This window comes from Columba livia, chromosome 23 (assembly GCF_036013475.1).
Source record: "Columba livia isolate bColLiv1 breed racing homer chromosome 23, bColLiv1.pat.W.v2, whole genome shotgun sequence".
NCBI classification, from domain to species: Eukaryota; Metazoa; Chordata; class Aves; order Columbiformes; family Columbidae; genus Columba; species Columba livia.
In genome coordinates this window covers 920,095-946,133 of record NC_088624.1, presented here as the reverse complement: position 1 = coordinate 946,133, position 26,039 = coordinate 920,095, and the positions used below count along the sequence as shown (strand labels likewise).

General features: G+C 48.8%; 2 protein-coding genes and 1 long non-coding RNA gene across 4 annotated transcripts in view; 1 reads left to right on the top strand and 2 right to left on the bottom strand.

Annotated features, from left to right (window-relative positions):
• Positions 1-18,743, top strand: part of LOC110355435 (uncharacterized) — a 41,458-nt gene extending 22,715 nt beyond the window's left edge. For both annotated transcript variants that reach the window (XR_010467712.1, XR_010467711.1), the window contains exon 5: positions 18,523-18,743. This is a non-coding gene — a long non-coding RNA (uncharacterized LOC110355435). The remainder of the gene's footprint in view (positions 1-18,522) is intronic.
• On the bottom strand, positions 12,928-17,144 carry SOST (sclerostin). The gene is made up of 2 exons (XM_005513570.3): positions 16,316-17,144; positions 12,928-14,779 (listed from the first exon to the last, which is right to left on the bottom strand). Exons 1-2 carry the CDS (start codon positions 16,533-16,535, stop codon positions 14,358-14,360), a joined length of 642 nt encoding a protein of 213 aa, XP_005513627.1. The 5' UTR covers positions 16,536-17,144; the 3' UTR covers positions 12,928-14,357.
• A 22-nt stretch (positions 18,744-18,765) lies between the features above and the next one.
• Positions 18,766-26,017, bottom strand: DUSP3 (dual specificity phosphatase 3). The gene is made up of 3 exons (XM_005513569.3): positions 25,812-26,017; positions 22,321-22,547; positions 18,766-20,743 (listed from the first exon to the last, which is right to left on the bottom strand). The coding sequence occupies exons 1-3, from the start codon at positions 26,015-26,017 to the stop codon at positions 20,538-20,540; spliced, it is 639 nt and encodes a 212-aa protein (XP_005513626.2). The 3' UTR covers positions 18,766-20,537.
• Positions 26,018-26,039: the final 22 nt, after the last annotated feature.

The window sequence follows — 26,039 nt, the reverse complement described above, 5'->3', positions numbered from 1 at the left end:
TCAATTCCTTCAGTGCTAAGACATCTGGGCTATTTTTCTTGGGGCCATCACTGGGTGCTGCTTTTATTGAGCTGTGTGAGCTGTCACTGAGCTGGCAAAACAAAACACAATTAAATGAACATTCTGCAAAAAAACTTTGGAAGAGCCAGAGTTTGTTCCTACACTGAACAACTTATGGGCAATGATACTTAGAATTGCCTAAATTAAATAAAATCCTTTAAATTCTTCTTATTTGCAACATAGTCACAGGATATTTACGGTTTTGAAGAGGTTGGCACAAATTACGGTGTTAAAGGTGTCCTATGGAGTTCTATATAGTAATTAAAGTTCAGTCTATGGTTTCATTAGGGAATTCTGCTGAGGCCATAGAACACATTACAACTATTGTATCACCTTCTGTCTCAGGGCAATGAGAACCTATTTCTATTCAATTTAAGCTCTTTCCTCGCTGTGGTTTTGGCCGAGGAGTTACTGGTCAGTGGTGGAGGATCCCGCTCTGCTGGCAGCCTTTGTAAACGCAACGTAACTTCCATTTAACTGTGCACCAGGTTCATTGCTTTTGAAACATTGGAAGTTCCGTAGCCCATGCAATGTGAATTTACACCAATTAGTGCTTCAGTTCGTGCAGTGCTTCTGTTTTCTGTACCTTCACGTCTCCTTTTTTTTGTGTGTGTGTTTACACGCTATATATCAATTAACACTTTATTATGTATTTGACCAGTGGGACATGAGTCATTGACAGTCTTTTGATGTATTATTACTTTGTAATGAGAATTACGGTTACAAAAATCAGATAATAACATATAGATGAGGCAAACGGGTTTGCCAAATGGGTATTTATATTGTAAACCAGGAGCTTACCAGCTGGAACCAGTAAATGGAACGGGAGCGGGGGGACAGGACCTGGGTGTACGAGGTGATTTTAAGGTGATTTGAGCTGTCCAGAATGTGGTTATGAAAAATCATGTACGTTCCAAAATTGCACGGAGTTAATTAGGCTAAACTCATAAATACTTCTAAAAAGCCTAAATGCTTAAGTCACCCAAGTGACTTGAGGCAAAGTAGAGGGTTTAGGCTGAAAACTATTAATGCTGTGCAGGACGTGGATCGTTCTGTGCAGAAAGGCCGAGTACAGCATGTTTGTTATATGATGAATTTAACATGTTGCCTTTGCACAAAATAGCACATCAGGAGTTTTCTGAAGATGCTTCCACTTCACACCACGGGGTGGAGACATCTACCTGCAATTAGTGCTAAAATGACCCGATTTTTAGCTGTAAAACTGGCCTTCTGGGCCACCCGGAGACATCGCAGGCTCTCCCTGCCTACAGCCTTTGCCTTGCGGCTGGATCCTCGTTCGCTTTGACTTTCTAACGTGGACACTCCAGGGCCCTTCAGCAGAGTTCTGAGTGTGTTCTCCAGCGGGTGTCTGGGAGCGACCGTGTGAGCGTCCCAGGTCGCGGGTTGTCCTGGAGCCGTACGCACCCGCAGCTGCAGGAACGGGGCGAACGGCCCGAATGCTGCTGAGGGTTCTGCGAGTGATACGTGGGAACATCAGCAGAAGGTGCTGAGAGAGGCTCGTGTAACGAGAAGGAAGGGCAGGGGTGGCTCAAGTCGTTCCCCATAGTTGCAGACAGAAGAGCTCTCCGCACCCACATTCATCTTGGGGGAAACCACCAGCCTTTCCATTTTCTTCTTATTATTTTTTTTTTGCTTTTTATTTTTCCCCTTTTCTCTTTTTATTTTTTGCTTTTTACTTTTTCATTTTTTGCGCTTTTTTCTTTGATTTTTTTCCTTTTTATTTTTACTTTTCATTTTCTTTTTATTTTTTTCCTTTCCTTTGCCCCCTCTTTCCTCCTTTGCCCCCCCCTTTGCCCCCCTTGCCCCCCCATTTGCCCCCCTTCCCTCCTCCTTTGCCCCCCCTCCTCCTCCTTTGCCCCCCTTCCCTCCTCCATTGCCCCCCTTCCTCCTCCTTTGCCCCCCCTCCTCCTCCTTTGCCCCCCTTCCCTCCTCCATTGCCCCCCTCCCTCCTCCTTTGCCCCCCCTTCCTCCTCCTTTGCCCCCCCTTCCTCCTCCTTTGCCCCCCTTCCCTCCTCCTTTGCCCCCCTTCCCTCCTCCATTGCCCCCCCTCCCTCCTCCTTTGCCCCCCCCTTCCTCCTCCTTTGCCCCCCTTCCTCCTCCTTTGCCCCCCTTCCCTCCTCCTTTGCCCCCCTTCCCTCCTCCATTGCCCCCCCTCCCTCCTCCATTGCCCCCCCTCCCTCCTCCTTTGCCCCCCCCTTCCTCCTCCTTTGCCCCCCTTCCCTCCTCCTTTGCCCCCCTTCCCTCCTCCATTGCCCCCCCTCCCTCCTCCATTGCCCCCCCTCCCTCCTCCTTTGCCCCCCCCTTCCTCCTCCTTTGCCCCCCTTCCCTCCTCCATTGCCCCCCCTCCCTCCTCCTTTGCCCCCCCCTTCCTCCTCCTTTGCCCCCCTTCCCTCCTCCTTTGCCCCCCTTCCCTCCTCCATTGCCCCCCCTCCCTCCTCCTTTGCCCCCCCCTCCCTCCTCCTTTGCCCCCCCCTTCCTCCTCCTTTGCCCCCCCTCCCTCCTCCTTTGCCCCCCCCTTCCTCCTCCTTTGCCCCCCCCTTCCTCCTCCTTTGCCCCCCCTCCTCCTCCTTTGCCCCCCCTTCCTCCTCCTTTGCCCCCCTTCCTCCTCCTTTGCCCCCCTTCCCTCCTCCTTTGCCCCCCTTCCCTCCTCCATTGCCCCCCTTCCTCCTCCTTTGCCCCCCCTTCCTCCTCCTTTGCCCCCCCTCCTCCTCCTTTGCCCCGCTTCCCTCCTCCATTGCCCCCCTCCCTCCTCCTTTGCCCCCCCCTTCCTCCTCCTTTGCCCCCTCCTTCCTCCTCCACTGCCCCCCCTTCCTCTTCTATTGCCCCCCCTTCCTCCTCCTTTGCCCCCCCATTCCTCCATTGCCCCCCCTCCTCCTCCTTTGACCCCCCTCCTCCTCCTTTGCCCCCCCTCCCTCCTCCTTTTCCCCCCCCTTTGCCCCCCTTTCCTCCTCCTTTGCCCCCCAGTTTCCCAGCCCCCCTCGCTCCAGGTCCCATCGCCCCCAGTGCCGGGATTCCCAGTGCCGGGATTCCCGCGCAGGGATTCCCAGCGCAGGGTCCCGCAGTCGCTAAGGCAGCTTCTCCTGCTGGAATGGCCTCTGCCGTTGCCATGGCAGTGAGTGCAGCGGGATCGTAGCACGAAGGTGAGGAGCCTGCGAGCTGGAGGAGGCCTCATGTAGGGTCTGATTGATAGGAAAAAGTGATTTTTAGTTAGGCTGGAAAGAGTGCGAGCAGCTCCTCCACTTGCCCCTTGCTGGGTTTCCAGGGCCCTAAGCCCTCTTGCAAATAAGGAGATATTAGCCTAGAAGCTGTGAGAACTGAAGCTTATCTAAAAAACTCAAGATTTGTCTCTGAAGGATTCCAAATTAAAAAGAAAAATAGAATAAAATCTAAAAATAGGGCAAAGAGGATCTACTGATCCATCCGTTCCAAGTACACATCCCATTGTGACTATGCAGGTAGGAGTATAGACCACTATGGGCAGGTTTGAACACCCTGACACTTGTGTTTTCCTGTATCTGCAATCTGGACACCATAAATCCATGGGTCCGGATGGGATGCACCCGCGGGTGCTGAGGGAGCTGGCTGAGGTCATGGCTGCACCGCTCTCCATCATCTTTGCCAAGTCTTGGGAAACGGGAGAGGTGCCCGAGGACTGGAGGACAGCAAATGGCACTGCAGGCTTCAGAAAGGGCAGGAAGGAGGACCCGGGGAACTCCAGACCGGTCAGCCTCACCTCCATCCTGGGAAACCGATGGAACGACTTCTCCTTGGTGCCATCTCAAGGCACATCAGGGAGAAGAGGGTCATTAGGGGCAGTCAACGTGGCTTCACCAAGGGGAAGTCGTGCTTGGCCAACCTCATTGACTGTTATGAGGACATAAGATGGATGGAGGATGGCAGAGCGGTGGACGTGATCTCCCTTGACTTGAGTGAGGCATTTGACACAGTCTCCACAGCATCCTCACAGCTGAACTGAGGGAGTGCGGTCTGGATGAGCGGGGAGTGAGGTGACTGTGAACTGGCTGAAGGGAAGAAGCCAGAGAGTCGTGGTCAATGGGCAGAGTCCAGTTGGGGCCTGTACCCAGTGCAGTGCCTCAGGGGCAGTGCTGGGGCCGGTGTTATTCAATTCATTCATTCAAATCTTCTACATGTTCCACCTGTAGCTGGAAGTAGATTTTTAAAGAGCTCAGCATTCCACGTACATACAGCTATAGGTTGCTTTATCAAGTCTTCTCTTTTGCCAGGGTCTGTGCCACTAGAATTTAATAACAGTATAAGGCTTGGAGGGTTTAAATGTCTGTTCGGTTTTGTGCTGGACTGTCAGCCTAATGCAAGTAGGAAACGGCCAAAATTAAACACAAACCGACATGAAATTCACACTTTCAAATGCTTCCCATTTGAACATAATGTAGGCTCGATCCAATTAGCAATTACCACCTATTTATTATAAACAAGTAGAATTCTAATTAGGCTGATTCGAGCCTCAGCTACCCCCTCAGATTGGATTGGCAATTAAGGTACTACTTGTACTAGTAATTATGGTTTACCATGAAATTACCCTCCCTTCTTCCCCCCCCGCCAAAAAACCCTAGAATTAGCCAGGAGTGGGATTATATTTATCACAGGACCCTGCGCAGCGGAGACTTTGCGAATAAATACAAACAATTAGAAAACCACTCGCAGGGTGCCGTGCCAGCACCGTAATTAGGGCTGGAGGACAGGAGGTTTTGCTGAAGCCAAATTGGCCGAGTTGTCATGCGAGAGTGTCCCCAGCAAACACCCCGCGGGGAGCGGGTCCCTGTCCCCCCCAGCAGGAGCAGTAATGCACATCATCGAGTGTACAACCAATGTCACCCCGCAGTAAGGAGCAGACTGTGAATTGAGCAGTTACGGTGTTTCCTGAGTGAGCCGGTGGGTAACAGGCAGATGACAGGGGAATCTCAGGTTGATGTATTTCGCTAAAGCAAAAACAAAAGGCTAATGGGCAGAAACTAAACCTAATCCTTGCCCAGAGAATTAAAAACAGTCTTCTCGTCCTAATTCTAGTCCCTATAGTTGCAGTCTGTTATAAATAATCACAATTACTAATAAAGATGCTTGTCACTGAAGAGGAAAAGCCTAAGGAAAACAACAAGTTCACTTCATTAGATTTACAGAATGCATAATTCAAAACACAGCAGCAGAGCCAAGCTGTCCCCATGATAATTTGTTTCCCTGTCTGTACAATGTGACACGAGACTTCTTCCCCATTTCAGCAAGAACAATCCAGGCTGCAGACAGAACATTTGTATCCCAGTCATTCCAACTACCTGTTTAGTTAGACAAATGAAATAAATAGCCTGCAGCCCACGCGCTGTGGCCTGGCACGGAGCGGCGCCCCGAGATGAATGCGGCTGATGAGATTAATTTGTCGGGCCCTTACTTATCACCTGCAGGCGGAGGCTCCGCGTGTGATGAGCTCATTTCCTGACGCATGCACAACGTGCTATTTCAGCCCGGCCAAACAGGCCAATTTGCTGCGGCCAGAATTACCACCGGATCGCGTTGTTGAAACGCTCTCCGAGTCAGTTCAGCCATTCGACCCCTGAGCATTAGGCCTGTCTTAAGCCTCTCGCTGCTTCTCCCTGTGCCATCTTCAATGTGGGAAGTTCACAAGCTCTGGGGCACTTGTCCGTGTGCTGGGGTCTGTTTGATCATGTTCTTTAGGAAATCTTAGCGGGATGTATAGTTTGTCTATAAGAAAGAGGCATTATTCAGTGCTATGCAAACTCTCCTGTGTGTAGGCTCAGCCCCCATGTGAAGGCAGCATGAGGACACCCGGCTTGGCCAAACTGCCATTTCCCACAATTTAACTTCTTTTCCTGAGAAATGTGACTTGAATCACGCAAGTGGCTTTAACAAGTACTTTAGTGAGTCTTGGCTTAATACGGTTCTTTAAAGGCAGCACATTCTACTGGCCTTCGACAGCCAAATTCAGAGTCAAACGCACCTGCACAACCAAACCCCAGGTGGTTCCATCGTCCGTCTTCAGTGGGCACGGGAAGCTCTGTCTGCATCCACAGATCACCCTGAAAATGTCTCACCGTTCAGTTTATTGTACAGAGCAAACAAGGTTCATTTTATCGGTTTTTAACTTCAACAGTAAGATCAGTGAGGCTCCTGTTCCTCTGCGCGCGGCCCCGGCACACTGTGCTCCTCCAGGCAGAGCAGCACCTCAGATAAACCGTTTATTTGGTTTGGAAGGGTGTTGTGCTACTAGTCCAGCGGTGTCCACCTTCCCACGTCAGTCGGAATTGATCTTTGCTGTAAAATGCCACCAGGAATGGACGCGTTCGCAAGGAGGGGTCATTTCTGCTTGGCTGTTAGAAATGGAATCTTGTCTCGTGCCCAGAGCCAGTCTGGGTGTTCCCAAGGCAGTAATTTGATTTCAAAGCAATATGAACAATTTACATATCCCGAACCGCTTAGTATTTAGTTGTGCGATATGAAAATAAGATGTTGCTCTAATGGCATTGAAGTCAGTGGAAGAGCTCCTATTGATGTCGTTGCCTGACTGCGGCACTTTCCCGCTATCTCAAGGACCCGTTTGCTCCTGTGTGTTCTTCCCCGACGTACACTCAGAATCTCGCAGTAAACGTCCTGTTGTGAGCTCAGCAGCTGGAGTCTCTACAACAGCATGAACTGAGGTTCATTCTCCACCAGGCTTGCGTGTGTGTGTATTTTTATTTTACGTTATATAAATAAGGAGACGCGATGCGAGTCCTCGAGCCGCAGGAAGGACGGAGCAAGTGACTGACGGCAGCAAACCCACGAGACGGCTCGAGACAGCTTTAATTTACGTGTACAGCATGCACACGGGAGGGTCCTCACCTCCCCTTCGGGTAGTGATAAATGACAAGACGTCGACAGTTATTAATTAAGCTGCCTGGCATAGCAATGGAGGCGATGATAAGGGCTAAGAAACGTGCGGCGTTCCTTCTACCCCGTCATGAGAACGAGACCCCGCTGCTGTTCTCTGGCACAGCAGAGATTAGACTAACGCATCAATATTCCAGCACGGGCTGGCTACCTAGTAACTGCCTGAACACACGGCCCTGCAGACTGAAATCCTCTCTCATGCCATGTGCGGTAATTAAACTTCAGCATTCTTTCGGCAGGAAAGGGTTCTCCCGTGTTGTTCCCACAGATTGTGCTACAACAACAATTTTAGCCCCATGAACTATTAGCAATTATAAAGGGATTTTCTCGGTCTGTTTTACCTGAGGATCAAAGGCGTTTCTTTTTTCCTTGTCAGATATTGTAGTTTAGATGCAAACGGGACTCCAGGCTTTGGTTGAACAGAATGGACTCGGGGCAGAAGAACAACTCATGGCCCGTTTCGGCTTTGCGGGTTTGACTTGCTCTTGTTCCACATGAGGTTTGTGTCCGAGCGCTTCCCAAAAGTGGTGATGAGAAATCACCGCAAGACACGCATTTGCAACAGGAAAAATACAATGGCTGGTGAAGGGGGCTTGGGGTCAGTCGCTGCATGCAAAATGAAATGAGATCGGCAGCAGACAATGCAAAAAAATGGTATCATGATATAGGGAAAAGAGGAGAAAGTGGCAGCGCGCTTTCTAGCGTACTGAAATAGTGTCCAGTTGTGGCCCCTCAGCTCCAGCAGGACAGGGAACTGCTGCAGAGAGTCCAGCGCAGCCACCAAGATGCTGGAGGGAGTGGAGCATCTCCCGTGTGAGGAAAGGCTGAGGGAGCTGGGGCTCTGGAGCTGGACAAGAGGACACTGAGGGGGGACTCATTCCTGGGGATCAAGATGGAAAGGGGGAGTGTCAGGAGGATGGAGCCAGGCTCTTCTGGTGACAACCAGTGATAGGACAAGGGGCAACGGGTGCAAACTGGAACACAGGAGGTTCCACTGAAATTTGAGCAGAAACTTGTTCCTGGTGAGGGTGGCAGAGCCTGGCCCAGGCTGCCCAGGGAGGTTGTGGAGTCTCCTTCTCTGCAGACATTCCAACCCGCCTGGACACCTTCCTGTGTAACCTCATCTGGGTGTTCCTGCTCCATGGGGGGATTGCACTGGATGAGCTTTCCAGGGCCCTTCCCATCCCAAACATACTGTGATACTGTGAAAACACAAATACAAAGGAAACAAAGAAAAGCTCTATTAAGAAAGCAAACCCTCCCTGATGTCATTAAATAGCAAGCAAAACAAATGTGCGTTCTCAGAAAAAAGAAATAGCAGATGCGGAGTACATCGCGTGTCCCTCCAGGGCCCAGCTCCAGACCCAGCTCCTCCACAGTTACAGCTTGTGGAGCCCCGGAGCTGCTGGCAGCACAAAACACCTTCTCCAGGGACACCGAGGCAGGCTCTGGGTTTTCTTGGAAGCACCGGGATGTTTAACCTCTTTTCTCTGCTTATTTCATTCTGTTATTATTTTATATTTATACCGTACAGCCCTACCTGTCTTCTCTGGGCTGGGATTATTTTAGTCCCATAACATGGAGCCTGAACGTTTTCACAATGTACCTGCTGACCATGTTCTAGCATGTTTTGCATTTAGTATAATATCTGTTTAGTATAATATGCTTTAAATACCTGTTATTTGTAACAGATAAGTGCTCTGACCTCCATGACTAGAACTATTTAAAATGTTCCAGCTGGATTTAGACCTGACTCGAACGAAATTTGACTTTTAGCAGTGCCAACATATTGATGTGTGTGACAGTATGAAAAATAACACTTAGCAACCTATGTATGCGTCTTGTATTTTAGTCGAAGGGTAAATCCCTTACTGCTGTATGTTTTAGTATTTAAAACATATTTGTTGGATGCATTTGTGCAAGGCAAGAACAGATTGGTCACCTTCCCAACCAAAGCACAACCAGGTTTTGGCTCTCGAGAGATGTAACTCAGGCCTGTGTCTGTAACTGTATTGAAGGTTCCAGGGGCAGAAGGCGCTGGGACAGGAATTAGCAGGGCTCGTTTGGAGAGCTTTAAACTCGACTCGAAGGGGGATGGGGATGTAGCTGGGCTTGCATTAGAAGGGCATCACTCTGGAGTTGATGAAGGCTGGGAGGCCTCCCATAGCCCTGCGGTCAAATGGGTGTGGAGTCTTGAATCTGGGTAGGAACAGCCCCAGGTTCCAGTCTAAGTTGGGGAATGAGCTATTAGAGAGCAGCGTAGGGGAAAGGGAGCTGGGGGTCCTGGGGACAGCAGGGTGACCATGAGCCAGCACTGGGCCCTTGTGGCCAGGAAGCCAATGGGACCTGGGGTGGGTTAGAAGGGGGTGGTCAGTAGGTCAGAGAGGTTCTCCTGCCCCTCTGCTCTGCCCTGGGGAGACCACACCTGGAATATTGTGTCCAGCTGTGGCCCCTCAGTTCCAGCAGGACAGGGAACTGCTGCAGAGAGTCCAGCGCAGGGCAACACGTGTTATTTCCACCGCTCTTGCACCTTCCATTTACTTTCTGAACAGCAGAGCATTCTATATATATTAAAAGTTATATTTTCACTGTTTGCAGAGAAATGCAAGAGAGCTCTAAGTCACTGGGTATAGTGCCTCTGTGCGACATGTACTTCAAAATAACAGTGGAGTAGTTCAGTAAATACAGGGTGATGGTACCGCTGGCCAAGACAAGTCTATATTTGAGAGCTGTGTAGCTTAAAAGTCAATTGGATGTGGACTGAGTTTGTTGCTCATTTTGGGCTCTTAGGAGGACCCCGGATGCCTCTGATTGAAAGATTAATTTATTCAGAAGCTCACATTAATTAATGAGCAGACCGAAACTTCATGTGCATTTTCCCGGTTCATTAGGAGTCGGATCCACCGTCTGTCCCCTCACCCCCTCAATGATTTCCTGATAGTGCTGCTTTGGTTTCTAGACACGCAGAAATTCAGCACGAGTGCAAAGTTTCTGGTTCTGAGCACCACCCTCTATCTGAAGAACAATTTTAGGAGAAAACCATCACTTTTAAAACTAACTTCTGCTAATTTGACTAGAAAAAATAAAAAATGAGGCCCTGCAAATAGCCAACCCCTCCAAATGGGAGAGTAATTACCTTCAATTAGGCTTTATTTCTGGTTGTGAGAAAATAAAAAGATAAAACCCACAACAACCACCCAATTCTAAAAGCACGTTGTGCAGGCTGGGAGCACTGGAGTGAAATACTGGCCATTTGTAGTGAAAGGGAAGGAAATAGAAAGGAGGAAGGAAGGAAGGAAGAAGAGATTAGAGAATCTGAGGGATGGAAATAGTCTCCGAGGAGCCACTGTGTCCCGGGGCCTCTCCTGAGGGACGTTTGACACCACGAATCTGGGAGCCTGAATGAGGAATGACATCACTCACTTATTTAGCCGAGCTGTTTTCTTAAGGCATCGAAATAACCTCATGCCACAAGCATTAAATTGTTGGCGAAGCGATCAAGATGTCTGTTCAGTTTAGGGGCTTGATAACCACGGAATAAAGACACTTCTATTCCTCGGTTTGAGAGTGTATTTAAATTGCCTGGAAAGCCACGAGGAAGAAAGCTTGAGCCTGAAGGTTTAGTACCAGAATCAGCCCGATGTGGGAGTTTTCAGTAGGGAGATGCTTGACTTTGGACTTGTAACTCAGGCAAGTTGTTGGGGCTTCTTCCCTTTGGGATTAAAACAATGGTGTTACCCTCATGGGCACCAAGCACAGGCCAAAGTTTCCACATCCTGGGTGCTGTGCAAATTCACAAGGAAGGGATGATTTCACTGTAAAGTGCTGGTGGTGATGTGTGGTGCCAGACACACCTAGATCAGTGCGAATTTGAGTAGTCAGTATGTGGCAAAAAAGTGATCCAGGTTACATATCCCCTCACCTGGGATGGAGAAAATGGATGTTCATGACACCAGCATGAACCAGGTGTCCCCAGGTGGTACCAGGAGAAGCAGAGCTGGGCTGGATTACAAGCTGAGGTACTGAAGTGTTCAAAATGACACCAAATGGAGTGACCTGGTGGGTAGTCAGGAGGGACGGGACGTCACCCAGAGAGACCTGGATAGGCCAGAGGGTACAACCGTGTGAACGTCATGAGGTTCAACAAGGCCAAGCCCAAGGTCCTGCACCTGCCCAGAGAGGTGGTAGATGAACCACCCCTGAGACACCCCAGGCCAGGCTGGATGGGGCTCTGAGCACCCTGAGCTGGTGAAGATGTCCCTGCTCATGGCAGGGGGGGCACTGGGGGAGCTTTACGGTCCCTTCAACCCAAACCATCTGTGATTCAGGTTGGGTGTTATAACTCTGCAACATTCAGCGTGAAAACTGTTTCCACAGTTCTGGGAAGAGAAATGTCCATCCCTTTCTATACAACTGGGAAAACCTTGGTGTGGGATTGTCCGTTGATGGCTCTGAGACCAAAGGGGAGCGGTGTCTCGTATAACTGAATAACCCTGAGTTAATGTAAAGGTGAATTTGCATTCCTTGCCCATCAAGGAGAACTTCAGTTTATTCACATTTCAGGTTACAGCCGCACAGGGTGTTCAATCCACACCGAAGCTACATATAAATATGTTCTGTGTTAATTTAAGCCTTTTGAGCCTGTTGACTATAGAAAAGTCGTTCTGTGCACCCATATACTGCACTAATTTGAGTGAAACAAGCTCGTTATGAGTTGATGTCATATGGCTAAAAAAATGCCATGAATGTTCAGAGCTGATTTGCAGAAATCATGAGTGCCAACTTGGCTGTTTTGCTGTGACCTGCTTATTATGACGGCTGTTCCGCTGCCGACGGGCAGCGTCTCCAGCCACCGAGGGTGAATTCAGGGACTCGCCACTATTTATAGGTCAGGAGAGCCTGAATTACTGCACCATTGGGCCGTTTTATTGCAAAAACTGCAATGAAGGAATTTGCTTTTGCCTGAAGAGTTTACAGTCCTGCAGAGAAACTATTTAATGCTTCGATAAAAGGAATATACAGCAGGTTTCTGCCCATTGCAGAGTATTTAATTTGAAAGGGCCTGTCTGGTGTATGTCGTGTCCAGAACGGTTTCAGCTGTAAAGCAGCTCTGGTTTCAGTTGTTTCCTCTGTGCACAGAACCAAGATTTTCCTTTGGAAAAAATAGGTGGAAATGTAGAGATTTGGTGTGAAAAACAAACTGACATTTCCTGCACCCCCTCATTCTCAGCCCCAGGTAGACGTGGCAGCTCCTCCGTAAAGCACGTCCCTTCAGTCGTAAATGACTGACGTGGATTATCAGAGCAGTAAGCCACACTCTACATTGCTGTCTCGTACCAGAGCCAATGTTCTGACTTTCCCAGCAGTTTGCAGACGCTGCCATTTCTGGTTCCCCTCCCGATAACTTATATTGCAGAAGAGGTGGTGGGAAGGGAAGGTTTTGGGAGTAAAGCTGCAGAAGGATGAGCAGATCTGCTCAGCTAATCCCCTTTTACCCCACGGTAAGAAAGCAGAGGGGAGCGGTGTGAACAGGACGGGCGTCGGGAGGCAGCACCGCGGTGCCGGCGCCGCCGCGCTCCCGTCACCGGCACTCCGGGACAGGCTCTCGAGCCTGCGAAGGAACAACCGCCGCATTTTAAGTCGGAAAACTGCAGGATTCTGAACGGCAGCTGAAGAGCAGGAAGCTTTTGGTACAAGTGTGTGGAAGGACTGCGTTTTGGTGGGGTTTTGGGGTTTTTTTGTGGTTGTGTTTTGTGGGTTTTTTGGTGGTTTGTTGGGTTATTTTTTTGGAAAAGGCAGTTTTTGAGGTGAAACGTTTGGGAGGTGGATATCACCGGTTCACCCGCATTGGTCCCGATGCTTCTGAGCCGCCTGGAATGCAGCATGAAGCCTCAGATAGAGTGCAATGAGTATCAATGAGTCCTCCTATAATTAATCATTGATTCTGCTTTATTAACAATGTGTTTAAAATTAAAAATAACAGACTAATGTTTTCAAAGCAGTATTAGGGCTCGTTCTCTACAAGGAAAACCACTGCATAAATAGTTTCTGAGGAAAAATAAATACGTGATTGACTCTCTGGGCATCTCACCTTTTCTCTCGAGGCTCTGGTCCCACACGAAATAATCGCAAAAATCTATCACCATCACAAATTCCATCGTTTATATGATTTCAGCATGAACGCTACATAAAATATCACAGCAGTGAGGAACTGTCTCCATCCCAAACTGTGTTTATCTGACACCAGGCTTAGCGATTCTACAGGATACATACAGCCTGTGACGATTCACCTCCTAATAATATTCTTTAATGTAAAAAGACAAACGTTAGTCTGAATGTTGAGAAGCTAAGTAAAGCTGCACATACCAAAGGCTTTTCTAGAGGGATCCCGACTGGGCCATTAGCAGAGGTTCACTTTGAACGCAGAGCCAGCACCTCGCTCCCAGAACTTGGCTTGCACGGTCTTAGCGCTGCAAAGTGTGTGTGGCCGCGTAATCCAGACTCTACAGAACAGAAAATGTAGATTGAAACATCTAAGTCTGTTGTGTTCCAGGAAATAAGGAATAACCTGTATGGTTTACGTTAAATTATGCACGTTATTAGCTGCTTGCAGGACAAACATCAGTAGGTTATCTGGTTTGAGAGGAGCATCTGATTCATTAATCTCCTCCACTTAGTAGAATGTGTTTACTTGTCCCTGAACCAAATATGCTTTTAGTTGTCAAATCTCAGGTTTGAGCCTGTTGACCCTACAGTCTTTTAATTAAAAGTATGAACTAGATTTGCCCCACTTTTGTTTTGAGAACACGAGTGTCCTGCTCTGATATTTTGTGTTTAGTGGAAACAGCCGGGGTTAAGGACACCCCACAGGGTATTGTTTCCCAGCAATTTGACTCCAGTCCCCAGAACTGTTGAAGTCCTTCCTACCACTAACTTCTACAGCTCGGAGCAGTAGCTCTCGTGGTGCCCAATCGCTTGCTTGTCCTGGCACTTAGGAAAGTGGGAAAAGGATCTCGAGGTTCTTTTCACATAAAGTGAGCAGAACGACTTCTAACCAAGCGCGACTGCCACCACAACAGCTTCGCTTCCCTCTGCCCTACAAGCCACACGACCTCCCAAGAACACCCGAGCTCCTCTCAGACCCAACTTAGGTGTTGCTGCCTCCAGCTCGGTTTATCTCACTCTCTTATCAGACCGTAACTGCTGTAATCTGATAACTTTTTTGACTACGTGAGCCTTGTGACCCAGCTCAGCAGAAGGAGTTGGAACCTACTGCAGTCACAATGTCATCAGTGCGTACCGCCCGATGTTTTGTAAAATATCCAGAGCTGCTGGGCCGTGTCACTCAGAGCAACCTTCTAATAAGCATTTTCTAACTCATGCTGGTTCGATTTGCTGCTCCGGGCCCTGGAGAGACGGGGCTTCTTGTTCTTCTGAGGCCTGACGGTGTCTTTGCCGAAGTCCTTCAGCTCGGACTGGTTGTGGTAGCGGGTGTAGCGCTTGCATTTGCAGGCCGTGACGGCTCGGAATTTGTAAGTCCGAGTCTCCCCGTCGGGACAAGCCAAGGGGACGCGCTGCGTGCGGCTGTGGGCGGGGATGCAGCGGTAATCCAGGGCGTTCTGCCGCCACCACTTCCCCCTGCCGATGGAGTTGGGCAGCAGGTGCGAGGGGACGCACTGGCCTGAGCAAACCAGCTCCTTGACGGGCTTGACGCTGCGGCACGAGCCCTCGCTCAGGTAGCGGGTGGTTCGCATCTCTCTGCAGCTGAAGTCGGAAGCGTCTGCAAACAAGAGACACGTTAATTACGACTTTCTTCCCCAGCCTTGAGAAAGCATTTTGTTTTTCTCGTAGCAGTTATCGAGCTCTGAGCAAGGTACAAGCTGAACATCTCTTGAGCAGGGACTGTTGTGATAAGATAAGGGGTGATGGTTTGAAACTAAAGGAGGGACATGAGGAAGGAATTGTTGCCCTGAGGGTGGTGAGCCTGGCCCAGGTTCCCAGAGAGGTGGTAGATGAACCATCCCTGGAGACATCCCAGGCCAGGCTGGACGGGGCTCTGAGCACCCTGAGCTGGTGAAGATGTCCCTGTCATGGCAGGGCTGGATAAGGTGACACTTGAAGGTCCCTCCAGCCCAAACCATCCTGTGACTTTACAGTCCTACTTGCGGTGGAAATCCTCACAGCTCAGGTTGTGTCTGCTGGGGCAATTCTCCTCGCTGTGCGCAAGGTGCTTCCCCCCTTAGTACATCAAAGAGAGCTCTGGCCCTGGGTCGTTAGCGATGCGACAGCATTTGCACACATTTTAATTTTTTGTCCTGTCACTGGTTGTCACCAGAAGAGCCTGGCTCCATCCTCCTGACACTCACCCTTTCCATATTGATCCCCAGGAATGAGTCCCCCCTCAGTCTCCTCTTGTCCCGCTCCAGAGCCCCAGCTCCCTCAGCCTTTCCTCACACGGGAGATGCTCCACTCCCTCCAGCATCTTGGTGGCTGCGCTGGACTCTCTGCAGCAGTTCCCTGTCCTGCTGGAACTGAGGGGCCACAACTGGACACAACATTCCAGGTGTGGTCTCCCCAGGGCAGAGCAGAGGGGCAGGAGAACCTCTCGGACCTACTGACCACCCCCTTCTAACCCACTCCAGGTACCATTGGCTTCCTGGCCACAAGGGCCCCGTGCTGGCTCATGGTCACCCTGCTGTCCCCAGGACCCCCAGGTCCCTTTCCCCTATGCTGCTCTCTAATAGCTCATTCCCCAACTTACACCGGAACCTGGGGTTGTTCCTACCCAGATTCAAGACTCTACACTTGCCCTTGTTATATGTCATTAATATATTTCATTAATGTTGGACATCTGGCCAAACGCAGTGGCAAGGTATTACGAGGAATGTCAGTGCTGCTGAAGGAGCCAAGCTGACTCCCAGATTGCAAAGTAAAGCCCCTGTAAGAGATATTGCTTACATTTCTCTGTGTTCTATATAACTCAAATTTCTCTGTGTTTTGTGCTTGCAAGCACTGAGAGGAAAGATCCCAAGTCATCCTTCTCTCTTTGCTGGTAGGATGGGACAACAGGTGGACAGTGGGGATAATGTGCGCATTGTAGTACCTAAGGGTTGTTCAACAGATAGACCACATTTTTCAGCAGTAAACTCCGCTATATCCCTTCTGACATTTTCATTGATAGCTCTTCATCAGTAGCTGTAACTCCCTATCACTCACAGCACTAAGTCAACACCTAGAGGTTTTAATAAACATACACAATAGCCAGTATTCTCTTACAATCCGCCCGAACCAGCCCTAACGATGCTGGTTTTCTTACCGTTGAGGTCTGGCGCTGGTTGCACGTGTCTCCCTCCGTGCTTCGCCCGGTTCATTGTGTTGTTGTCGCTGGGGATCTGCTCCGCGGGCGGCTCCGTGTTTTCGGCGGCCTCGGGGATGATTTCTGTCGCGTCGTTTTTGAACATCTGCCACCCCTCCACGGACCAAAACGCGATTTGTAGGAAGACACAGGCGGAGCACAGAGCCCAGGAGACCTGCATGGTGGCAGCTCCCGGCCGGCGCCTCAGCTCCCTGCCAGGCTCACATCCCGGGAAACGCACATTATTCCCCTTTTTTAAATCCTTTTTAGAACCCGGCCAGCCAATGGCCACACAAAGTGGGAAGGGCCAGACAGCAACTCATTCATCTCAGCTTTTGTCAGCGTGAAATAAACTGGGTGTGTGGGCGTGGGTTGGTGACAATATTCTACAACTTCTGTGTAAAACTCCTCATACGCGGCTCCGTTTTTGTGCCCGGCAACGCCGGCGAGCGACCAGCCCGCCGTGAATCGCAACCTGACAAGTCTGCTTTTTGGTAGCTTTTTCTGACAACAGTATAATTAAAACCCGTTTCTGCCTCCGTGTTTGAATCTTTGCCTATTGTGTTTTGCAAACGTTTGTCAGGGGTTTTATTTTCACTGCTGTTCTTTGGCTCCCCCCCGGTGCAAAGGAAGCACATCTCGAAACTGTAGCTCAGTAGCTGTGGCTTCTCAGTCTCTGCAGGCGAATGATTGAGGGAAAAGAGCGTTTTTTTCTTCTTTACAAAACAAGAAGCTTTAAATTTTGTTTCTGGGAGAAACAGGAAAGAGCAGCTTTGCAAAATAAGTTTTGTTTAGTTTTCCTTAAAAGACAAGCTACTTGGGATATGTTGGTGAGGGCGAACAGCAGGGTGTTGTAGGTCATGCTTTTTGATGGGCTCTTTCTCACATTTTTATCATTGAAAAGAAGAAAAAAGGCAGCTGCACTTGCTTTAAATGAATCGCATGCTCCTGCTCCCGCTGCCATCCCGCACAGGTGTTGAACATAGGACACTGGCTCATTTTAAACAGGAATAGGAGCAGCCCGATTTCCATTCACGATGTGACCGACGCCAATAGAATCGAGGACCTTATGTCTCGGGCATCTATGCCCAAGATGTGTTCACGTGTTGTGTTGTAAAATCTTCTCTCTGATATAATTCTTCCTTGCAAAGATAAGATGGTAGCGGCGATGGCCGACAGATGTTGGTTGGTTTGGGGGTTACTTGGTTTTTCCTTCACAGAACAGGCGAGGCGACCAGGACTGAGTTACACAATGATCTTGGGCTTTGCTTCCAGGCCTTGCAATGTTCGTATTTTCTTTGCAAGTGCTGACATGCGGTCTCCTAACGGCCCTTAAACGAATAAAATCGTGTGGGTTTAGGGGGATTTTTTTCGGGTTTGTTGGGTTTCTGTTGTGGATTGGTTGTTTAACTTGGTATTAGACAGCAACACCACCGTGTGCTGGAATTCAGCAGCAGTGGCCTGTTGGCCGGTGGCACGATGGCCAGCCGAAGAGCAGAACAGGAGAGGAAGAAAACTGAGCCCTGGAAATCACCGACCCATTGCACCCTGTGCACTCCCGTTTCAGTGCCTTCAGAATTACATGTGTCCATCTGTCAAAGCTCAGTTTCTGTTAATGTCTTTTCATGTAATATCTGCCTAGAGAACATTTCCAAAAGCTCCCAATGTCAGCACAGGCCAACTGCAGAGAACAGCGGCGACAGCTCTCATGGTCACATAAAACACAAAATTCTCCTTGATGCAGCTTCTCGAAGTACTTAATCCCCTCTATTAACTGTCTTAACCTGTGTCTGCATCACACACTGGGAGAAATAATAGGAAAAAAATCTATGCAGTAAGGATCAGAAGCTGTATTTAGCCTTCAGCTTAAAACTCCTTGTCCACAAGCCTAAGAGAGGCAAGAAAAGGACCCGAATCTCACAGATATTCAGATTCCTTAACTACAAAAACACCACTCCGTGCCCTGTAGCTACTTCCCTGCTCATAAGACTTTCTGCAAGAAAGCAGAGGGGGTCAGGGCTGCAGCCCCCCCCAAATAATTGACTTTGCACTGTTAATGAAGCACAGGGGAAACCAGGACGTACCGAGGGTACTTTCAGAATGGACCCTCAGCCTCCTGATCTCCAGCCCCGGTGCCTTGTGAGGGCTCTGATGTGATCTCTCCACAGCAGCCAGGAGTGAACGGGATCTGCTCCCACCGGCGACCAGCACACGCACTGGCAGAGCATTCCGGCAAGGCAAGGACACGGGTGCGCGCAACAGTGTTGATCCGGGGTGAACGAGGACAGTCTGGTGAGGAATAACGAGCCAACAGCTCCATCTGGTGAGTGATCTCGCAGCCACCTCGGCCTGCTGGAATTACATTTCATAAAATAGAGACAGCGAAACAAACCAAAAAACCACAACTCAACTGGTTTCCGGGATTTATTTGCAGAATAGAAGCAACAAATAGGACACGAATTCTCACAAGCAAATCCTCAGCAGATACCTCTCTTCTCTCTTTGTTCCTTGCTATAACACGCTGATAGCTTCTTGCCTCCACTCTTCCCCCTCCAACTTCACTAACTGCCAAGTATCAAAACCCCAAGCTATTGACTTTTTCTCTCCTTGTGCTGGATTTGACAGGGTAGATACATTTGTTCTATGATATATGCATATTTTAGAGATCATGTCCCTTCTCCAGAGTGCTACCTACACAAAAAGTACCACATATATCAACGTAAATCCAGATGACACAATTTTAGTTATAGCCAAGAGGTGTCAATTCCAAAAACGCAGTGTTGCTATTTGCAACACGTTGGTTTAAAAAGTGCCTTCCCTCATCAGCGTGCTTGTACGGAACAGCTCACCGCAAAGGGCAGGCGCGCGGTCATTTCGGAAGAATAAAAAGGTGCATTTCTTCCAATACCTTCTCCATGTCGTATTACACGCAAAGGAGGCTCTCATTCCCATTTTTATAGCAATCTTTCCTTCCACAATCCGAAATTCAGACGTATACAGCATATCATTACAGATTAGGGGCATCCGAGCTCTTCTTGGCCAGCTCAGATAGGCAGAGGAACGCGCAACGCTACTGTTCCTACCCAGCGAGATAACGCTGAAAGGACGGGTACGATCCATCTGACATCCTATTTTTAGCCTACGCTAAAAGCAGAACTAGAAATGGTTTCGTTACTGAGTCACCCATCAGTAACTCAGAATAGGAGGCACCGCCTTAGAGCTCGATTTTTAACATCAATTTATAGCCTTGTCTTATTTATTCCTCTCCACCCTCCTGTTACAAAACGGTTGTTGAATCGGTTATGCTGAGGTAAACAGGTCGTGGTGCTACTGAAGTAGTGACAGGAAGGCAGGGAGAGCCACGGTAATTGGATCCAAGCCTCGGGCTTGTGTTTGATATGCAGGACTTTACCACACACCCAGCACAGGCGCTCCGAAACACAGACGTTATTTCTTCCTTGCTCAAGTTTCCTCCTCAACGTTTGCTCCTGATATTTTTTCTAGTATGACTTCAAAACAAAAATAAAAAGGTATTTAGTATCAGACTATTTCAAGTCACTCACAACAGCAAGAGGTATAAATACTATTGGAAATACAGTGTGCATCAAGATTGGGCTCTGAATGGCTTTACTAACACACTGTGTATTGCATAAATCCACACTGAACACAACAACGTGTACACTTCATTTTACAAGCAAGTGCATCTGTGCATTTGTATATATGCTGCTCCACTCCTGGAAGCTCCTACACTCGAGCTTTAGGCACCTGTGTGCGTGAAAAAGAAGCTTTAAAAAATACAGTACTTGAATTAAGACTGAGTGAAGACGTGTCGGGGCTCTCGGAAACTGGTGCTCCGGTGAGATACAAGACTAAGCCTAAATAAATCACACTCAACATCAATGCAAACCACATACGCTACAGAGTCTGCAGGGGGCCCTGAAATACATGTGAACAGCTGTTATCACGGGAGTTACCCCTCTAACAACACCTCTTCATTGCAACAGCTCCGAACGGCGCCACGATTTTGTGCCATCTTGAAAGACAGAGCCACAGTTCGAGAAACACTTTCATTAGACAAGAGCAGGAATTCTGTCTCCATCATGTGATGTGATTTAGCTCGGTGGTTGGGCTTTGGGAACCTAAAGCACCTCAAACGTCCTCCGATGGTTTGAGAACCTCTGTTCTAGGGCTTCAGTTTGCCTTCCTTCACTAACCGCTCGTTGAGCTGGCAGAGCTGCCTTAGGAAGCCGTCATTGGGGCCAATCTCTCGCTTCTGGCGGACGGCGCTCAGCGCAGACTTGACGTCCATGTTCTGGCGCAGCATGAGGTAGGCGATGACCAGCGTGGGGGAGCGGCTGTAGCCCTCGCGGCAGTGCACGAACACCTGGCCTGCAGGGGAGACAGGTCACAATTGGGGTTATACTGGAATATACGTTTGAAAAGCAACACGAAATAGGGAGGATGTAAAATGGAATGATATTAGTCCTTCAGCGGCTTCGTGAAGGGAAGGAGCCATGCTGGAGAAGCTGGTGCAGGGTGGGATGTCATGCTGGAGCAGAGGAAGGGAGCGAGGAGGGAGGAGCAGCAGAGACAACGTGAACTGACCACAGCCCTCACCCACGTCCCCTTGTGCTGCTTAGGGACAGGAGGAGGAGAAAATCAAGAGTGAAGTTGAACCCGAGAAGGCGCCAGGGGCAGGGGGGAAGGAGTTTTAATATTTGCTTTCACTTCTCATGATCCTACTCTGATTTGATTGGTAATGTGTTAAATCGATTTCCCCAAGTCAAGTCTGTTTTGCCTGTGACAGTATTACTGAGTGATCCCCCTGTCCTTATCTCAACCCAGGAGCCTTCTGTCGTATCTTTCTCCCCCTGTTCAGCTGAGGGAGAGTGATATAGAGCAGCTCGGTGGGCATGTAGCGTCCAGCCAAGGTCAACCCATCACATGGATAAATCCTGTAGGGTGGTATCCAACAATAACAAATCAGGCCACTGCTCCCTTTGAGAAATCCAACTTGATTTCATTGCTTCTCAGCTGCTTCCTCTTTGACCTGCTTTTCCAGGCACAGAAATATTCCCCTTCCCAAATGCAGCGGGAGATCTGGCCCCGGCTACTCTCCAGAGCCAGTTCTTTTCTGACCCAAGAGAACAGATGAACCATACACGCGTATTTTCATCATAACCACAACTTGTTTGAACCACAGCAACAAAAGCCCGTTGCCACGTTTGCCTGGAGCTGCAGAGACTTCTTAGCTCAAGGCAAATCTCTAATCAGAAATGCAGCATATGTAGAAATAACTGGTGTGTAGAAATAGTCAGACAACAAACACCGTCTGGCCCACTGCACTATGTCCCAGGATTCCCGCTCTGAGGAAACACACTGTAAAGTAATGTGGCAATCAACAACACCACGAATATCCAGCCTTCCTGCAGTCCTAGGGAATGAAGAGCTAATAATCCCAGAAAATAATGTGATGAGTTAATATAATAAAAGCTGCAAGGCTACAGTTTCTATCCTTCCTGAACATTCGGAAAAAACCAACCATATAGCAGGTTGTGCGAGTGCTCCTCAGCAATGCGCTACTTGTATCACTTCTGCCTTTAGTTTCTCATTAGTGGTGTCACAAAACAAATTTTAGATCCTGTTTTGTTTTTTCTAGGTGACATAGCACTTCTAAGAGCACAAATTCCCAGAAAGGCACTAGTGTAGGATGCGGCAGCTGCTCCACTTGTCAAAGTCACCCCTACAGTGACAGATTCCCATCTGCCATATACTGGAGAACTACACGTCTAGACAGAAGATTCCAGTGTCTTATTGTGTCGATGATCCAGACCCTTGATCTGAATTCCTGATTTGGTTGTTCAGCTGATAATCTGAGCAAAAACCCCTATTTTAATCAGTAAAATAAATTGCTCTGAAACATATGCATAGAAAACGTGGTAGAAAGATAACTCAGTCTGCCTTACCATCCTTTTGGGAAAGTGCTTTCTCAATAAAATCAGCTGCCTCCTCAAAATAGCGGCTGAGGTTAAATTCGGGAGTATCGTTCGCTTTGATGCCATGGTACGTGATGCCCGAGCCTTCATAGAACTCTGCGTTCGTGTTGACGTGCATGAACGACTTCCCCTCCGCTGCATTCAGAACATGGGTTATCCCCAGGTGCTGCAGCCTCGTTATGTTCTTGGCTATGAACCTGTGTGATAAAACGATTAGAACTTGGTAAATCACCTCAATATTGATGATGGATCCAGACAGCACTGATAACCAACACCTCTGAAGTTGAAGGTCAGAGAAGCGTACCCCCCATGGATGAGGAAGGCTGGCAAAATGGTGACAACAATGAGCAGAAAGGTGAGGCACTCAACAACTTTTTGCCTCGGTCTTCACTGGCAAGTTCTCCTTCCGCAGCTCTCGAGTGGATGAGCTGGAAGATGGGGCTGGGGGAGCAAAGGCCCTCGCACTGTAAATGAAGATCAGGTTTGGGACCACTTGAGGAACCCGAACAGACAGAAATCTTGATGAGATGCACCCCAGAGTCCTGAGGGAAGCGGCTGACGTCGCTGCCAAGCCGCTCCCCACCGTATTTAACAAGTCGCAGCGGTCAGGGGGTTGGCCTAAGTGAGCCTGGAAGGTCCCTTCCAACCCAAACCATTCTATGATTCTATGATTTTTCTGTTAATAGTGGCTAAACATACTGTGTGCAGAGGTGTATTAACTACAGATTATAAACTCACAGAACTATTTAGAGCCACAGTCACTACCTGCGCGTGAGAGATCGCTACTTTCTTGGCTGACAAGCAAGGAGAGCACGTATGAAATTCAATCTGCTAGACCCCACCGTGGCGTAGAATTCTAACTCATTCTGAACACAAAATTCTGACCAAAGTAGGAAAACACTGGAGATAACAGAAAGCCCAGGATAGTCACTTATTAGCTGTCATCTACATAAGATAATTCAAAAAGCAGCCATAAAAAGGCTCTACTGTCAGCTACCAGTCTTGCAGGGCCAGGTAAGCAGCACTTGCTAAACCAGCAGACAGTCCAAACAGACATTTTAGGGGCAATTTAAACCACTGTAAAACAGCACTGGCTCCTTCTCAGGCCACAGGAAGACAGAAAGTAACCGGGAGTAAATGTTCCTGCATCTTCTAAGGTCGCATCTGAAGACTATGAGGCGTAATCTTCTGTCCTTGTGCCGTTCAATATCTTTAAATCAGGGAAAGATCTGGCGAGGCTACTCAAAGGGCAGCAATACCTTTCAGTCTTTGCCGCTCAGTGTTTCCATCACAAGTACCATAATCTTTAGTGTCTTAGTTGAAATCAATATCTGAATGGAAAAGAATCCAGATGAGCGACGTTTAAGATGCTTAAGTGCCTAAGAAAGCATTCAGTACTTTTAGGGCAGCTAAGCCCTCTCTAGCTCCTCAGTTCTACCAAGTAATTGGAGCAAAACCACCCGCTTCCAGCTCTAAGTGGCTAAAAGAGCACCCTGCCCTGTGAGTGAACAGCTCAGAGGGATGATTCGTAATAATCATCCCTTTCGGGCTTGAATTAGATCCACTAATAGTGCCATAAGCTCTGATAAAAGCTCCAGGTTGTACAAGGGCAAGCAATCTATTTGCTGAGCACCACAACTGCTTATGCACTGGAACGCAATCTATGGTAAGAGGAGATACCCACTGACTCCTTTTTGTCATAAAACCACTGTTGTCATTCTGAGCCGGATTATTTCCATATGTCAGTCCCAATATTTGCCTCACTTTCCAGGGAATCAAAAAACCCCATGCACTTTATCATACTGTGGGGTCTCCCAGTAAAATCTGAGCCCGCTGGTGACAGAAGGTGACAGAAGGCTTGAGCTGAAAGACAACACAGTTCCTCCTGCACGCTTTGTGACAAGCGGCAGCCTAAGCAGCCGTAAGCCCTTGCACTGTTTCAAAGGCAGCTTTCGCCGTGTGGAAACAGAAATCTTTTAGAAAATCTCCCCCTGGCTCGAGTCATAAACTGCAAATACCAGGAGTCGTAACATTAAGCTGAGCTCCAAATAAGCATTGGTGCAATACCTTTTTGGAGAAGTTTCTAAGGGATGGCAACGCACCTAAGGGTTTGGGCTGGACTCTCAGCTATTCAAAAAAGGCTAAAATAAATACCCAAATGAGTTAGCTTATACCTATACGAGCCTCCGAGTGAATTCACTCACAATTTTCCTGTAATTCACGGCTATACGAACATCTAGAGCGTTCCTTTTCTCCTAATGACCATTCACCCCTTAAATTGTAGCATAAGCAGATGAATCCTTATGCATGAGTGAAGCATCTACATTTTCTGCCCTCTGTGCCAAAAAAAGCCCCTATGGCAATGAGCCAAATATTTGTAAAGACTTCATTACCCAAACAACCGTTGACAGATTTTCCATCTGGCAGGACATCATCTGTGCCAGGGGACAAGTATCAGAGCCTGGAGAATTCTGCTTGCAACACAGAAGTAAATCCTACAGTGCAAAGCCAAAACAAAAAGTGTTAATTCAGCTGTCAGTTCCTGCGCTCGGTGGGGTGAGTATATGGTGGTTCTTATTGAAATGAGCTCCAGGAAATCACTCCCATAGCCTCCTCCTGTGCTGGAGCCTCTCCAGAGTCCCACTGCCCAGCTCAGAGCTGCATGAGGGCTGAGAACCTTCTGTTTTTCCAGAAGGATCCTTATATATGACACTGAGGACACAATGAGGTTAAAGACTTGTTGAAGGAGAATGAGAAGAGGATGTGAAAGCTTGGAGAAAACATGCATAGATCTTTTTCTTCATAGCTTTAATATGGTATGTAATAGTATCCTTCCTAGTTCACTGGTGCAGACTTCTTTGTAAACGCGGCAAGAGGCAGTTCTTAGGCTGAGATACACCGAATATTACAGAGTATTTTCAAGAGTGTTAAAAATGCCACCAAACACAGATCCTGTTCGCTTTCCCTGCCCTTTCTGTGACAAATCACTGCGGTAAAAGTGAACTCTCGCTTTCCTCGTTTATTAAAACACCTTTTCCCTCTGTTATCCACTCAAGGATGCTGCAAAACTTATCTTTGTGGTTTGCTTTCTTCAATAAGGCCTTGCTTGTAATAGAACAGGTTACACAAAGCTCTAAGATAGGCACTTGCTATGTGGTTAACACTTCAGGTGCTAGTTCCCTATAACTTGTTATTTGCCATGTCAGGCCCCAGGAGCTGCTCAGGCCTCGCACCCCCAGAGCGACAAGTCCTGTCAGGTCCGGCCTCCCCGGGCTCTGTGGGGCCACCCCGGGCTCTGTGCGGCCACCCCGGGCTCTGTGGGGCCACCCCGGGCCCTGTGGGGCCTCCCCGGGCCCTGTGGGGCCACCCAGGGCTCCCCGTTTGATTCCTCCGGCTCAAAGTCCCGGTTCAGGCCTCACAACCCGCCCGCCCCAGGCGCCTCCCCGGCCCCGCTCACTCACGCGTTCCCCACATGGATCCGCGGCACCACCTCGTTGCTGTGCGCGCTGGGGAGGCTGTAGCAGCCGCTCCCGTTAGCCAGGAGGTCGTTGAGCTCCCCCACCGAGATCTCGTAATCGGACATGGCCGAGCCCCAGCGGCTCCCAGCCGGAGCGGCCTCTTGGCACGGCGGCAGCTCGGGCCGGGCCCGCCCCGCCCGCCGCCTCATAGGCCGAGGAGCGTCAGGTGGT